Below are 16,195 nucleotides of genomic sequence, written 5' to 3'. Positions count from 1 at the left end.
CACGTAAAAGTTATAAAGTTCTAAAAATTGATTCTATTATATATAATCTTATCCTATATTGTAAAATATTATTTCCTCTACTTGACTTTGTGACTATAACTTTACCAATATGTATAAGAAATTATGCTCGTCAAAATCACAATGCCCTTGGACCTTTACTTGTTGGTATTCACACAAATGCCATCTAAACAAATTAGAACCAAGGATATTTTGTGAATAATTATATAAGCTTTAGAGACAAAAGCACCATTAACTACAGACATTGTGCAATAAAAATCTCCTTGGGCAAGCACTTCATCTAAATCAGTTAAAAAGTGACCATGTATTTTCCTCTTGTCTAACATATAGGATGAGCATTAAGAACTCTAATCACTTGACGGTTGATTATAATTAACTCCGTAATTTATCTCCCTTAATATACTTGATATGAGCATAATCATTTTTGCTACAAAAGGATGGACATCAAGAAGACGAGAGGAATAGAGGACCTCAACCCTACTAAAAACTACTATTTTAACAAGTATAATCCAACCAGATTTACATTGAATTTGTTCAAGGTTTCTGGATACGTACCTCTGAATATGGATCAGAATATATTTCAATTTAGAATGTGACCGGAGCAACAAAAAACCTTATCACAAGTCAGCTGACAGGAGAAAAATTAGATGTATAGTGATGCAACTCAAAACAAAAAACTTAGAAGAATTATTGCAAATACAAATACTACATGCATGTAACGTCCAGTACTCCAAATCATTTGTCTTTCAGCTAACATGATGACTATGCCACCGAATGGGAATACAGAAAAGACGATGAGATGCAGTAATTCATCACAGCTACGTCGGCTAAGAGGCATAAAGAAATAAAGGCTTTCCAGTTTGATGCCTGGATCTTTCTATGTAGAGACCTTCATAAGATATGAGGAAGGGCTCATGGGCATTTCTGTATTCATTGTTGTTAGATTTTCTGATCTCTTAACAGGTGTGCCACATCCACTAAAATCAAGAACTCGGGCATCAGCCTGGAGAATATTTCAATATTTGAAGTAAGCACAATCAATTGAGATCAACATGTCACTAAAAAATATTACATGCAGTTAGGATTCATTGTTTTTTCAAAAGCTTCAGAAAGCTTGATAAAAAATGAAACTGACAAAATAAGGCGTCATAATCACAGTGCTTCAAACTATTTAATTTCCTCCTTGGCAATCAAGAGAGATGATAATTAAATTTCATATTTCAATTACATATGAAAAGTGTCTAATGTGAAGGCAAGAAATAAATCCCGAGTGCCGAAGAGAAGTTAGATTTTGTTGATTAACAAACCAAGGAATTTATCTGCAGCAACAGCTTCTATGTGCTAAAGAAATATAAGATTTTGGAGATTAACAAATGAAGAAATTTATATTGAATCACAAGGGACCTAGTTCTATATCTTAATTCAGCAATATTTGATTTTTCATGACCTAGAATTGTATTAACAAATATAGGTCTTTATGAGGTGTCTGATGTGTTAACTAAGTCCAAGTTGAATAATTCAAAAATGATTAGAAATCTTGAAAACATGTTTGACTTTGCATGACCCTTGACCATTATGTGTGTTCATGAATGAAAACTGGCCCACTTCATTTATAAGATAAAAGTATCCATTAGGAAACCAGTGCAATTTCAGAGCCAAAGCCAAAGATTTTTTGTCAAAAGTAAGATATACCATCATTTTTGCTGGCATACTAAAATTTTCTGCTTCTCTGTCATGACTGCCATTTTCTAAGAATTTCTTGTTTTCCAATTGTGCCTTCGATGCTTTGCCAGCACTTCCACTTCTCAGCAACTCTTGGGCCTCTGCAACTACGGCAGCAGTGTGCTCGCTAAACTGCAGCATCAAACCAACGGCATCATAACTTCTATCGGCTGAGCTCAAGAAATATCCTACATCCTGAAATTTTTGGGAGAGAAATTCGTGACAATAACTCTTAAAAAGGTTAACCAAAAGCAATATATGTTAATTTAACACAAACATAAACTAGACAAGGTTGCAAAAGGAAGATAAAATGTTAATTTCGTAGCAATGGTAGAGAGAACTATTTTATCATTCTGAGCAGTGAAGATAAATAGACTTCGTACATGATTCATAGAGTCAATATAGCAAACAATGGGATTATTCATAAAGAAAGGAAAGAAAAGCAAAATATACATAAGTCACTAAGAAGATTCTTCCTAACCTCAAACATAAGTTCACTGCTGATTGCATGCCCTAGAAGGAGAGAGTTCATAAACAAAGGTGACTTCCATGCTGAAGGAGATTCAATCCCTCTTTTAATGCAAGGGGTATCATCAAAACTGTCAGGAGACAATATTGAAATTAGGAAGAACAAGAAATGGTCTATGGCTTACCCTAAAAGCTAACAAGGCAAATCATGTCATGATGTTTAACAATTTTCTCACATCATCATACCTCTGTTGTGACAATTTTATCTTTTTGTTTCAAGACAACTATAACCATAAAGTTAAGAACAGAGATTTAATAAAAATTAACTCAAACACAAATGATCAGGTAAGACTTTAATGCTACAGATTGTTGAGGAGGAAGAAAGAATAGAAGGGACATACTACCATTCCTTAATTGTAGAACTAAGACAATGATAAAAGGTCTCCATTAAAATTTTAAGACGCATAAATATAAGTTGATTCATGGAATATAATTGAATTAATGTCTAATACTGAAGTGAAAGTGTGAAACAATTAAATTGTTTATATACTTTCTTACATTTTTAGGTGTGTAATGTCATCAACAGTTGAAGTGCATTTTCCAACCACTAAAGGAGAACAGCCTGTGATCGAGAATATGGAGTTAACATTGTTCGAACTGAATGCACAATAGAGATTTGCATCAGAGATGCAGCATTGGGATCTATTTGACCTTTGCTTGATGCATTCTCTGATCCGTTGATGGTTTCAAGTTTCAATGACTTTGAACCTTTGGTAGATGACAACTTGGAAGGACTTTCATTGCCACATGGAGAAAAGAGTCCTTGATCTTTGGAATTGCACTGAATGAGCACATGAAATGGTTGTCTCAAGAAAATCACGAGAAGATTTGATTTTACTCAGGTTGGAATTAGAACCCCAAAAAAATAATATAAAACAAATTTCAATGTATAGAACTCAAGAGGAATTGATGAACTGCCTCATTTTAATCTAATACTAAAAAACACAACAATAACTTACAGATGAATCCATGAAACCCAGTGAGATCTTTAAAGCGTCAAAATTTAGCATCAGAAAATTGAATGGATTTGGGTAAAGTTCGAAATACATCTTATTTCTAATATTTGAGGGAAGATGAGAGACTGAAATTTATTAAAAAACAGCCTAGAACAGTGAGCCATTGAAGCTGTTCCCCATTTGTCTTATTTACAGAGTATTTGATGAATATTTGAGAAGACGAATTGATTTTCAGTCTATTGATAATACAGCAATAGTTTGGTCATTTAAAATAGAGTGGAAACAATTTATGCTTCCCAAACTTTAAGTAGAGAGGAAAGTTCAATTTTGCTTGGAATATAATTAAAACCATGCCTACACATGGTACTTAAAGCCTAAAATTGATATTAGGAGGTGTTCGGAACATGGCATGTTGGCATATGAGTAGCCTAGGCAATGAAACCCCAACATGGGATTAGACTTGAAGCTTAGTTTGGAAAGAAGAAATCTGCAAGATTACAAGTACCATTGAAACTATTAATCCAGATTATCATAATCTAAGTCAGCAAGGTACTACCTATCTACCTCATGTAATAAGTTAGGGTATATGGATTATATTCCTCGGTTAATAGTATGGATTGCCATGCTCTTTGCAATCTTGTGATTACCACCGTCTCTTTATTTGCTCCCCCCTTTGCTCGTGCTCTTTCAGCAATCTTTTAATACTTTTAATTTTTCAATACAAAACCCCGCGTTAAAAATAAAACTTTCTTGTGCTTACCTTTAAAAAAAATCACCTAGGTTTGTTGAATAAAAGTTCAGTTCTGTAATATTTAAAATGCTGTGTTAGCATAGTAGATAGTAGGCAATTTAGACATGCAAGTCCTGAATCATTTATTTGTGATATAAAACATGACAAATATGGTATTTCTAGAAACCACAAAGATAATCATATAGAAATTTGAATATTCAATTCACATAAAATATGAAACACATGAGGCATATTTGCTGAATTGTATACTCTGATGAAGCCATGAAGAGAAAAGATTTTACAACAATAAGTTTTCTAGGACTAATTTCTATCATACCATGGACAAAGTAAATTGATCAAGCAAGTCAACCCACCTACTGTGATACAACCCGAATTAATTGTCATAAACCAGTTGATTGGTAATGAACTAGACATGACTAACCTATGATTTAGTAAAAGATTGCACTTACATCGATCATAATTATAATTATAATCAAGATGTGTATGCATTTGTTCCAACTATTTTTGTAGTTAACATGGACTTTATCCATCCACAGCACTATCCAAAGCTATATCACTAGCAATATAAAAATAATTTAAATCATTTTTTACTGCAATAAGCTCTCTTTGGTCAACCTCCACCACTTACGTCTTCCACTCTAATTGACACAATTCCTCGAACTTTAATAATCCTCACATGGATATGATGTAAAAGACACAAATCATGTTAAATTTAATGGTTAAGCAACAATTATAAAATTTTAGATTTTACAAGACTAGGAAGGTCCAATCATTCCTATTGTATTATTAGCAAGAAACACATAAGCAAGCGACATTCCAAGTAAACATTGATACAGTCACATGCTTCCAACAAGCTTTAGCTTATGTAGTCGGACTGTTTTTATCCCTTCTCCTCCCCTCTTCTTCTCCTACTCATCCACCAAATAGACAAGCCAATGACAATTAACTTAAACTCAAGCAACAAAAGACTATTATCTCCATAAATTTATACACTTATTTATATATGACTACTGAACTCTTTTGACTTTCTTTTCACTTTAATCACAAGCTAAAATATTACTGATCTTTTATTGGACATAATTGCATCAAGAAGCTATTTGTGCAGAAAATTTTTCTTTTCAAACAAAAAGTGTAGATAGTCAAGTCATAAGAATAACAATCATAGGAAATAGGAACTTTGTTAGCAGATATTGATAGCTTAATTAAATGGAAATGATTAATAAACTTAGTGTCCTTATAGCACCAGCAGCGTCAGATGCACTTGCAGCACTAACGGTTGTTGATGAGTATACCGCTTTATCAGACAAGTTATTTAAGACAGTTACCTCGTAAATGTTTCCATCTGTTCCATAACTAGCAGGCATTATGTTTTCTTTGCCCTCATCCAAAAGGACAGGTTCAATCCACTGGTTATCTGAAGAAGAACAAAAGAACCCTTCAGTACTTTCCAAATAAGTCTTATCCAAAATCGCTTCATTATTCCCATTAGCGATGCAAGATTTCTCCTCATGATTCATTAGGAATGAACATAATGGTGCATGCACCATATCTTTACCAGGTTTCTTGTCAGTCTGTTGTTCTGCTAGAGGTGATGACAATTCACGTTGTCGTTTCTTTATAATAGATGGTGTACACATGAAAGTTTTGGCAGCATTTTTTAAAAGGACATCAGGTGAATCGCCACTAGGTGGTGAATCCCAAAGGCTATATGGTTTAGAACAACTTATTGAGGACATCATCATCTGACGAATTCCAAAGGGACTATATGATTGCTGAAGATCTCCAGAGGATATGAGATCACAGCTGACAAATGGAATATCTAAGCTTGGAAAGCGTGGTGGTTCATAAAATAAAGCACCAGAATCTGGCATCTCTACTGATTGCACAGCTGTATTGTCATCTGAAGGCATCAACTTTTGATTAGAAGAAGCAGAACTCATCTCTGTATCTGTGTGCTTTGGAGTGCAATTTTCCTGCCAGTTTTCTTCCAGTGGAGTAACCTTAGATTGACTGCTACCATCTGCTGCTACCTCTGGATATTGACCTCCAATAAAGACTTCTCTGGTATCGACAATATGACAGCCATGTAAACTTCCATCACTTGTATTTTGGTGACGAGTCACTAAGGTCACCAAATTGTTGCAATGGGAATTTTGGGGCATATATGATGAATTGCTAGGGAACGCTTTACCAGAACACATAGTAGAACTTCTGTAAGTTTTGGAAGTGACACCTGAGAAATACTCCAAATTCACAAAGCTTGGAATATCAAGATCGACAGAAATTTCCTCATTACTTCCATGATTAATACCTGGCCCATAAGGATAGTTGTTGAAACAACTACTTTTGCAGGCCAAAAGGTTATTTTGGTTTGCATGATCTAACAGATTTAAACACAAAGCAGATTCACTTACATTGTTTCTAATGCAAAGTTTCAGGTATTCTGATGTTTCTGCTAACTCCAATGATTTTGGGGAAATTTCTACTGAAGAATTGTTTGGAAACTCATATGCTATCACTTCGTCAGTATTTGTTGCTGTTATCTCCTCTGGCATTAAGATTGGAGATGCTGATACTTCACATCGTGCTTCAGAAACAGCAGAAGTATATTCCTCTAAACATGCATAATACTTCATGCACATTCCAAAATTTGAGTCCAGAAAATTTTTCCCACTAATATCTGCATCGAACTGCATTTCATCATCCACTGGAGCTATGTTGGCAAGTTCTCCAGATTGAGAACAAACCAAATTAGCTGATGAAGTTTCACAATGATCTAAGGAATCCGCAATCTCTAACGTTTCTTTTCTATCACTCTCAATCTGTGGCTGTCTATCAACTAACTGAGGACTTTCAGCGTCAGAAAGGCCTTTAAACTGAGAAAGCAATCCTGATGCAAAGTATGAACTTATTTTCTTTTTTACCGAACTATTCCAATGGTTCTTTATTGCATTGTCCGTCCTTGCAGAGCACAAGTAACAAAAAATAAGTAAAACTATGGCTGGTTATCCAGAAAGTAATTTACTTGTTATTTGAAAAGCCAGTTTTTGAAAAGAAATGCAGAGTTGTAGCATGCTACATGATATCCAGATCAACATGTTAACAAAGCCAGAAGTAACATACTTTTTGCGGTAATGTTTTATATAGAACAACACTGTTTATAAGAATAAAGAAGCAATGGAACTGCCTTCAGAAACCAACAGAATGAATAACACCATACATTTATTACTTACAGACAATGACAGCATCAACATCATCAGCTGTGCCAATTCACACAATTTGGGGTTAGTTATAGATCTTATCCCTTCACTAAATGCTATGTATGATTATAATATTAGAAAAAAAATATCTCAAGTCACTTTTAATTATGTTACCAACAGTTCTTTGTCTCATTCCACCATCATATCTTCAACTCAGATGCTCTCTAGCTCTAATGCACTGTTTACATGAAGGACGGGTCAGGGGAAACGATGGAATGAATGAGAGTCAAGACACTTCCCTTGCATATCAGGACTCTAATTATACATATTCCTTGTGTATCAATATCTCTTTGATAAAACACAAAACTCACAGTAATTATCATTGAGGATTCAATTGTAAATAGATAATGGTTTACTTATAAATACACCAAAAGTAAGAGATATAAATGTAAAGTGACAATAAGTCAATATAAATAAAAAAACCGGGTACTAGCTCAGGAGGTAATCCTAAAAATTTTCTCCATTAAATCACATAGTATAGCAAGTTAGCAACTAATACTTCTTGTTAGCAAATGGCATAAAAAATAAAAAAAATAGTTATCAGATGGCATCACTAATTCATTGTAGCAGAGCATCTTCTTCAATGCTACTGAATTTGCCATTTTTCGTTCTTATAAATAGTTATCAGATTTATGTCACAAATTACAATCCTTCTTTTGTTCTTCATAGTTGAATTCCTTTTCTATTCTCTTCTCTCTTGATTTATGTGCAATTTTCTATACAGTGCATTTAGGTGCACTTCATTTATTTTGTCTATATCTTGTTCCGAAGGAATGATATATTGTCCCATAAGCCTACCAAGTGTATCTTACTTGAATAATCTAAATTACAAAAGAGCAATCATTGTTATTGTCCCAAGTTATATTAAACTTTTTGTTTTGGTTAATGTAATATTCTTTGAGTCCACTACTTTTTTCCCCATCACTCCTACCACGGCGAAGATAATAATTGAGGTGCTTAACATGTCTACTCTTTGTTTATTCTACCTCCTTCATTATTCACATGCTTAGCCCTTCCCCCATCTTGCATTGCAGAGTAGGCTATACTTATATCAAGTCTCAACCACTACAACCATACAATAGAGGACCAACAACAGCAGCCCTATTAGAAGCTTCCATAGTCCCAGTCTCCCAGATCATATCCAAATTGTTTGTGGAATGACAGTCATAAATGCAGCACTCTGTATCTTCTTTATTGTTACACTTTCATTTACTTTCTTGCCTCTTATATTCTACTTTTCCATCAAACTTGGATCCTGTCAGAATTATCTAGACTATCTCATATAATGACTTTATCAGCACTGGTGATTTTCCCTTTCTTACATATATAATATTATTATTCTAGCTTTAACAAGTCAATAAACATCCTATGAATTCCTAGTTCATAGAAAAGTGGGAACTACAAAAATAGTAGTTCTCTTGTACCTACAAAAATAGAAAAGTCAATAAACATCCTATGAATTATCTAGACTATCTACAATTTTTTAGTCTAAATTTAAGCTCTTTTGTACCTACAGAGTTTTTCTTATTTTGTAATTATGTAGAGTTAACGCTTCTCTAGAAAAGTGGGAACTAGAGGTGACAATTGAGCCAAGTAAAATATGCTTAGCACAGCCCAACCTTAATTGGCCTCATTAGTGTGTTTTATGATTCCTTTTTGAGAAAGTGTAAATTACCATTTTATCCCTATAATAATTCAAAATTTTACTAAGTTAGTCTTCATATTTTTTTTGTAAAGTATCTAATACATTTTTATTTAACATTTATTTTTTTTATTTTTCAAATATTTTATTTCATTATTAAATTTGGGTGGCAGTTGTGTCAATGCCCATGCTGGGCCTAGAACTGAGAAATCTCAAGCCCAAACCATACCTGGCACAAGTACGAACAATTGACATCTATACTAGAAATAATTATTTAACATAGAATTCAATAGTGTTAACATCTAAAATGAGGACCTCAAATATATGTGAAGGGCACATCGCATTGACATCTTTAGCAGAAATAAGTATTCAATATAAAGTTAATAGAGGGATAAGATATAAACCACGAACTTTAAATAGTTGAGATTACCATGGTGTGAATAGCAACAAATAGAACTATAACTATTCAAGCATGTATGTTTATGAAGCAAGTGGATATGCAACTCAAATCTTTTCTCACCTGCCAGGTAAACACTTTGTTAACTCTGCCCATTTGTTTCCATAAATTTGATGAGCATGAATAAGTGTAACTTCCTCTTCTTGTGTCCATGGCTCCCTATTTATGGAGGGCTTAAGATGATTATGCCACCTACAGATAATTTCCTTTAAATATTAGTTTTGTCAATTATCACGAATTTGAAATATGAAATAAATATGAGATGATAAAAGAAGAATAATTGGTAAAACAAACAATAGTAAGAAGAAAAAAAAGATATCAACTAATTATATTTACTTTACAACTAACTCTAGTCTGCAAGAGAAAATTACTTTTTTCCCCTGGATACAATTTTAAAAGTTTATTAGAGTTGTAGTGAAAGAGTTAGGTTAAATTTGCTAAAGGATCCCCCATTAGTAGCAAATCTGTCATTTAGAGATAAAATAGCATATGCCATGCTCATGTTTGATGGACAGAGATATTAACAACAGCGACAAAAGGAACTGTTGGAATAATTCAAGAAACAAACAACAGAATTCATCTCTTCATGTTCAAATCCATGACAGATATTTAGGAGCAGAAAACCTTTAAAAAGTATATTCTAGTAAAACTGGCACTAGAAGTCCCAGTCCAGAGTAATTATTGCTTGTCTTAATTTAGCAAATAAACTAAAAATGGGGTGTCAATGATATCAAAATAACTTTGAAAATCACTAAGGTTCAATTGTCAATCTCTTGAACTATCAAAGGACCAACACAAGAATCTTTTTCTAGTTTTGTTGTTCAGATCCATTATACTCACTTCTATAAGAAAACAAATGATTATTCTAACAAAATTTCTATAAAACCTAACACGTATCTAAGCAAGAATTTATTTTCCAACTATTTTAAATCATGTTTACACTGCAAAGTTAATCTAACTCTGAAACTTCTTTATTAAAAACATGTTATGATAAAATGCCATTAGTCATCTAAGTTGTAGTCACACATTCATACTATCTAATCTCAAAGTACATTTTGCCATCTCCAACTCTGTTGATACTGACATGACATTGTAAATATGGTGGATTTTGTCCCTAATTTGCATCTGAAGATCTTCAAACTTTGCTGTAGATTTTATTTCTTAAACAAGTAGACTGATTATATATTTGATACTCTGGTCAATTCTATACTTGATACTCTGGTCAAGAGAATTGGTTAAGACACTACTTTGTACTTTACCTTTCCCTGCACTGCTTCCCAATGCGTCCAGGTAATGCTTGCGCAATTGCTGACCATTTTTTGGGTCCAAACTTTCTTACCATTTCAATTATAGTTTCATCTTCCTATTATAGAAAAAAAACAAGAATTACCATAGTGTAATCAGGACACAAGAAATTTCAAAGGAAAGAGCCTAAGCAAATCATAGCATCATTCTCAATAGACTCCCACCTCCTTTGACCATGGTCCTTTCACAAGCTCTGGATTCAAAACCTTTTGCCACCTATGTAGGCATTGGACGTCAGTCCTGTCTGGAAAGCATTCAGCTGTGAATCAAGAGAAACAAAGAAAACATGTGTTTACTTCAAGATAAGATAAAAAAGAATAACACAAGAACAAAAGGAAAAGTAAAATCCAATAATGAATAAAGCTCATCAAGAAAAGAAAATGATAGTTACAAAACGCAAGAAACAGCAAGCCGAACATAAATAACAATTGAACAGGCATAAAGAAGATCAAAAAATAGTCAAAATGAACAACTATGATTGATTTATTCATCATTTGAAGATCACATTAAAATGGTATGTGAAAATTTCCATCATTACAAATAATACAAGGAATCCCATAAAACTAATCTATTGGTTTATTTGGCCCCTAGTTTTACTAATGTATTGCAATTCCACCTTTAAAAATATTTAGTGTTCTTAACAAGTTCCTAAAAGCATCAAAATCAGCAACAACACTAGTATTGAGTCCAAAGTATATAAAAATGAAATAAAAGATAGATTATTTAGCAAATTATTAAAGAAATATAGAGTCAAAAAGTTTTTAGAATATGTATCTTCTTGAGAAGATGCTTCCATTAGATAGCTTAAATCACTGTCTATCAGTCAATGATTAGTTTCTAACTTTCTATACAAATGATCAGACCACAAAACAGAATAGACTAAAATACACAATAAAAGGTTAATTCAAAAACAAATTATGAGAATTATATGTAGAGAGAGAGTGTGTGAGAGAGACTTAATTATAACATACACATTTTTTCTTGATAATAGCATACCTATCATTTTCCAGTTTTTGCCTTTAAAATGCTGGACAGCTCTGCACAATATGGTATCCTGCATGCATAAACTATATTAAAAAAATACAAACTAGCATAATAAGGAAATCAACAATCATAACCAGTGAGCGGTCCTGGGGGTGACTCCCAAATACTCACTAGATTTCATGGGATAATGAACAAGTATGGAAATCAACTCAGACAAGGATGCAGAGTATGACAACAAAGTGAAATAAAAAATCATAGAATCCAATATGAGTTGGAGGCTCTAGAGTATGACTAATAATTATCAGAATATGCATATAGGGTGATTTACAGAAATATAAGGAGAAACTTTAGGTTAAAAAATGAGAGTTGAATGTGTAAGATCAAATGATACAGAAGGATTACAATTAGTCTGCACTCTAAAAACATTCTCTAATGAGAAAGATAAGGAGGTTAGATAATTGATGTGATATCTGAAAAGCATGGAAAAACAAAAGAATTCAACTATAGCACACACTTCATACACACAAGTATATACTTAAAGTATCAACTACCTCGCACCAGTATATATGCAACTCCAGTTATAGTAGGAAAAAAAGAAATGAAAAAAAAAAGAATAAGAAGAAGGATTTTATTTAATCACACTTCTTTTATAAAGAAAATTTGTTGATAACAACAAACTACAAAAGTAATAAATGTGGGTTAATCTTACCTCTTCGGTCGTCCATTGTCCTTTGGTTGATCGACGTGTTGGACCAGTGGTCCTCCTACAATTGATTTGTAAAATGACAAATCAAATATTTACTTATTAGTCCGGAGTTTTTAGATGTATCTTTAATAGATGATAAAATAAGAGAAAATAAGCTGAGATGGTATGGACACGTCTAAACAAGAGAAATAAATTTAGATTTTGCAAATGCAATGAAGATAAAAGAACAAGTGTCATATGGCCAGAAAATCACAGTGCGTACCCATTTAAGGATCTTAGCCTCTGGATTTCATTACCATTTGCATCATGGACATCGGTGGAAGAAGATCCTTCATCTTTCAGAGCACCTCTCCCTTTATTATTAGCCATTCTCACTTTCTAATGCTTTGAGACTGGCACTCCAATCCCAATTTGATGAACCATGATTTAGGAACAAGTTCCAAACCATGGGAAAGAGCTTCCCCGATCAAAGGAAAAATTTTCATGGGCCAAAGACATAAAAGCATTAAACACCAGCTTGTGGACCGATTATTCTGCTAGAAATTGGGGTGTAAATTCAAATTCGGGAAAAGTAACTACTAGAGCATTCACGATGTAGGAAGAAAATAAAGAGAGGCAAGTATACAGAACTCAAGTTGATGAGCTGAGATAATAGAATGGAATCCAAAAACGCTCTATGAACTGAGATAAGCCTAGTCAACGTCCATCCAATACGCCGAATGTAGACCACCTGCAACACAAACGTGAGAACCGTAGCCATATATTCCAAAAATACATCAAAATCCAACCTTCCACCAGAAATCAAGATTCATGAATCTCAAACAGGAACGGATCAAAGTTCCCATCAGCCTCGAGTCCGAATGGGAAACCCTAATCTCGAACACAGGACAACCATACAAATCAAAAACAAAACTGAGGACGGCACTCACCTTTCGAGCGCAATGGAACACGAATGGAGACGAATTCTCGCTGCAACAGTAAGAAATTCGGCTCAGAATCTTCAGATCGCCACCAGCTTCTTCTCATTCGCATTCCAGCAGGCGACTTGAGTGAGGACAGAGATTTGAAGTTAATAATGTATCGTGGTACTGACTCCGAATCCTCCGGCCATGATTCAGCCTTCTATCGGAAGAGTGTAGAATGGGTGGCCAAGATCCCTTTGGCAGAACCATACTCGGCGTTGCTGCCGTCCGTTTCGAAGGCCCACCGGCCCGCTTCGCCAATTCAAATCCCAACGGTTGCCCACCGCGCATAGCCGGTCGATCACAGGATAGGTAGGCCAATGACTCGTGGTGGTGGAGGCATAATACCGCATTTTCCATAGCATTCTTTTTCTTTTTAAGTTTTAATATTGGATAACAATGGCCGTAAACTCAACGTCTCTATCAATCCATCTCAACATTAACATGGATGAAATAAATCACTAACAACAATGAAAAAAGAGGGGAAGGTCTCATTTACTGTAGTGAACAGGGGATTAATTTCGGGCATATACATATCTTCCAGAAAAAATTCTTTCCATCTCTAATTTTTTTCTAATTATTTGTTGATTGACTATATGTTAACTTTATAATTTATAGTCTTTTATATAACTTAGAGATAGACAGAGAAAATACCATATGAACATCATCAAATCATCTTTTATGATAACAACAAGAAGAGATCATCTCAAATTTTACAAATAAAAATCTCTTTAAAAAAAATTCTCAAAAAGCACAACCTATTAATAATTTTATCTCAAAAATATTTTTTATTTTAACAACACTATCAAATAATTACTGCACCACATTATAAGATGGCTTTACTATTCAATTTCATTAAGTATGAAACAAATAATTTTTCACCTTGAAAAAATTATTCTGACTTATATAATTTTGTAAAAATATTTTTGACAAGATGAGTTTACAATTGAGTTTCTTTTAATTGATAGTTAATCTAAAGATATTAGATTGATAATTCAACTTCTTTATTTATTTTGATGGTCAATAAAATTTTTTCATAGGACCGAATCAAAAAATAATAATAATAATAATAATAATATTATTATTATTATTATTATTATTATTATTAATTGGCTATTGAAAATGTGAGATTAAAACATCAATATATAAATAATATACATATAAAGTGTTTGATGTTGGAGCAATTTTCCTAGGTAAGTTTAACCAGTTTGACTAAACTTAAATTCAGTCAAGTTTGAGTGGAGATTTGAGTTTTGATGTTTGACAATATATGGAGATTGCTAGGGCAATCATCCGGTTATGGAGATGGTCAAAGAGGTGACCAGGTTGAGAAGAAGACAAGTCAAGTAGGTTAAGGATGACAAGAGACTTGACTGGGTAAGTTCTAACTGGAGGCTAGGTGTCTGGAAGTCATAACTGGATGTTAGGCAGTGGAGAAATCCTAACTGGAGGTTAGGCAGTGGTGAAGTCCTAACTGGAGATTAGGCAATGGTGAAGTCCTAACTAGAGGTTAGGTAGTGGTGAAGTCCTAACTGGAGGTTAGGCAGTGGAAAAGTCCTAACTGGAGTTTAGGCATCTGGGAAAGTCCTAACTAGATGTTAGGCAAAAGAGAAGTCAAGTAGGTCAAGGTTGACAGGAGACTTGACTGGGAAAGTCCTAATTGGAGATTAGGCAAAGGTAAGTCCAACAGGAAGGTTGGCAAGAGTGAAAATCCAAGTAGGTCAGTGTTGACTAGACTTGGTGGTGAAAGTCCTGATAAGTAAGATCAGGCAATTGAAAAGTCCTAGTATAGCTAGGCAAAGGGAAAGTCCTGGTGAGGAGCCAGACAATTGGAAAGTCCAAGTGTGATCTTGGCAAAAGGAAAGTCCTGGTGAGGAGTCAGGCAATTGGAAAGTCCAATTGTGATCTTGGCAAAGGTTGTAAGTCCAAGCATGTGGTCTTGGCAAGGTAAGTCCTAGTGTGACTTGGAGAGGAGAACTCGACAACTAGGATGAGGCCGATGGAAGCTCCAGAAGGCAAGGCGTGAAGGATGGGGAGATATCCGAGAGACGCAAGGCTAATGGAGGAGGCTAGAAGGCTAGTTTGAGGTTGGTCGGAAGTAGACAAATGCTAGGCGTGCAAACCTAATAGGTCACGGTTGACCGGGAGTTAGGTTTGGGAAGCTGGACTTGAGTTTGAGTCAAGTCCAGGGTGTTCAATCGATCGGGCGATCGATTGAACAGGCTCCAATCGATCAGCCGATCGATTGGAGTGTGCGCGATTGTTGGAATGACCCAATCGATCAGTCGATCGATTGAGGTCAAGAAATCGCGAGCACAGAAGCTCTCCCAATCGATCGGGAGTTGCCAATCGATCGGTTGATCGATTGGGCAGGGGTGTTCTCGCGCGATCGCGAGAAGCACAGAATGCTTCTGGATCGATCCACCGATCGATCCAGATGTTCCCAATCGATCGGTCGATCGATTCGGATTCGACCGTTGTGCAGGATGCAGGTGGTGGACGGCTGGGATTGTCCGGATGTGACGTGGTGATCGATTGGGGATGAATTCAATCGATTTGAGCTACTGTAGAAAGCCTATGCGGAGCTTTTTCTCAGCAGAACTCTTGCGATCTTTTGCGCCGTTCTCCAGCGATTCACAGTGAGCTTCTCCGATCTACTCACGCCAATTCTTGAAGGCATTTGGGGAGTTTCTCCAAGGTTCAAGAGGTGACGACAAGCACAAGTAAGCAAGAAGAGGAGTGTGTTGCATTGTATTTTTGTTTCCTCTTGTTGTATTTGTGTTGTGTTGTGTGTGAGTGTTGTATGAGGCTTCTCCGCCTCCGGCTGCGACCGAGAAGGAGGTTTTCATAGTGGAGTGAGCGTGTCATGTGGATCCTTGGATTAGTCACCTCATCTTGAGGTGG

The 16,195-nt window shown here is 34.8% G+C and overlaps 1 protein-coding gene across 8 annotated transcripts; it reads right to left on the bottom strand.

The window, feature by feature from the left end:
* Positions 1–570: 570 nt before the first annotated feature.
* Positions 571–13,425, bottom strand: LOC122020723 (transcription factor MYB3R-4-like). Of its 8 annotated transcripts, none has more exons than XM_042578738.1 (14): positions 13,259–13,419; positions 12,592–13,059; positions 12,333–12,387; positions 11,636–11,693; positions 10,804–10,898; positions 10,594–10,697; positions 9,398–9,526; positions 5,531–6,936; positions 5,301–5,389; positions 2,920–3,049; positions 2,767–2,830; positions 2,222–2,339; positions 1,711–1,935; positions 571–1,021 (listed from the first exon to the last, which is right to left on the bottom strand). In XM_042578738.1, the coding sequence occupies exons 2-14, from the start codon at positions 12,696–12,698 to the stop codon at positions 896–898; spliced, it is 2,706 nt and encodes a 901-aa protein (XP_042434672.1). In that variant the 5' UTR covers positions 12,699–13,059; positions 13,259–13,419; the 3' UTR covers positions 571–895. The 8 variants fall into 8 exon arrangements, 5 of the variants coding, with proteins under 5 accessions (XP_042434672.1, XP_042434669.1, XP_042434671.1 ...); XM_042578735.1 differs by having other exon boundaries at positions 5,301–6,936; positions 12,592–12,862; positions 12,960–13,059; XM_042578737.1 differs by having other exon boundaries at positions 1,711–1,872; positions 5,301–6,936; positions 13,259–13,422.
* Positions 13,426–16,195: the final 2,770 nt, after the last annotated feature.

The sequence above is a fragment of the Zingiber officinale genome, chromosome 9A (assembly GCF_018446385.1).
Source record: "Zingiber officinale cultivar Zhangliang chromosome 9A, Zo_v1.1, whole genome shotgun sequence".
NCBI classification, from domain to species: Eukaryota; Viridiplantae; Streptophyta; class Magnoliopsida; order Zingiberales; family Zingiberaceae; genus Zingiber; species Zingiber officinale.
The sequence above is the reverse complement of the archived record's forward strand: the minus strand, read 5'-3'. Positions and strand labels throughout refer to the sequence as shown.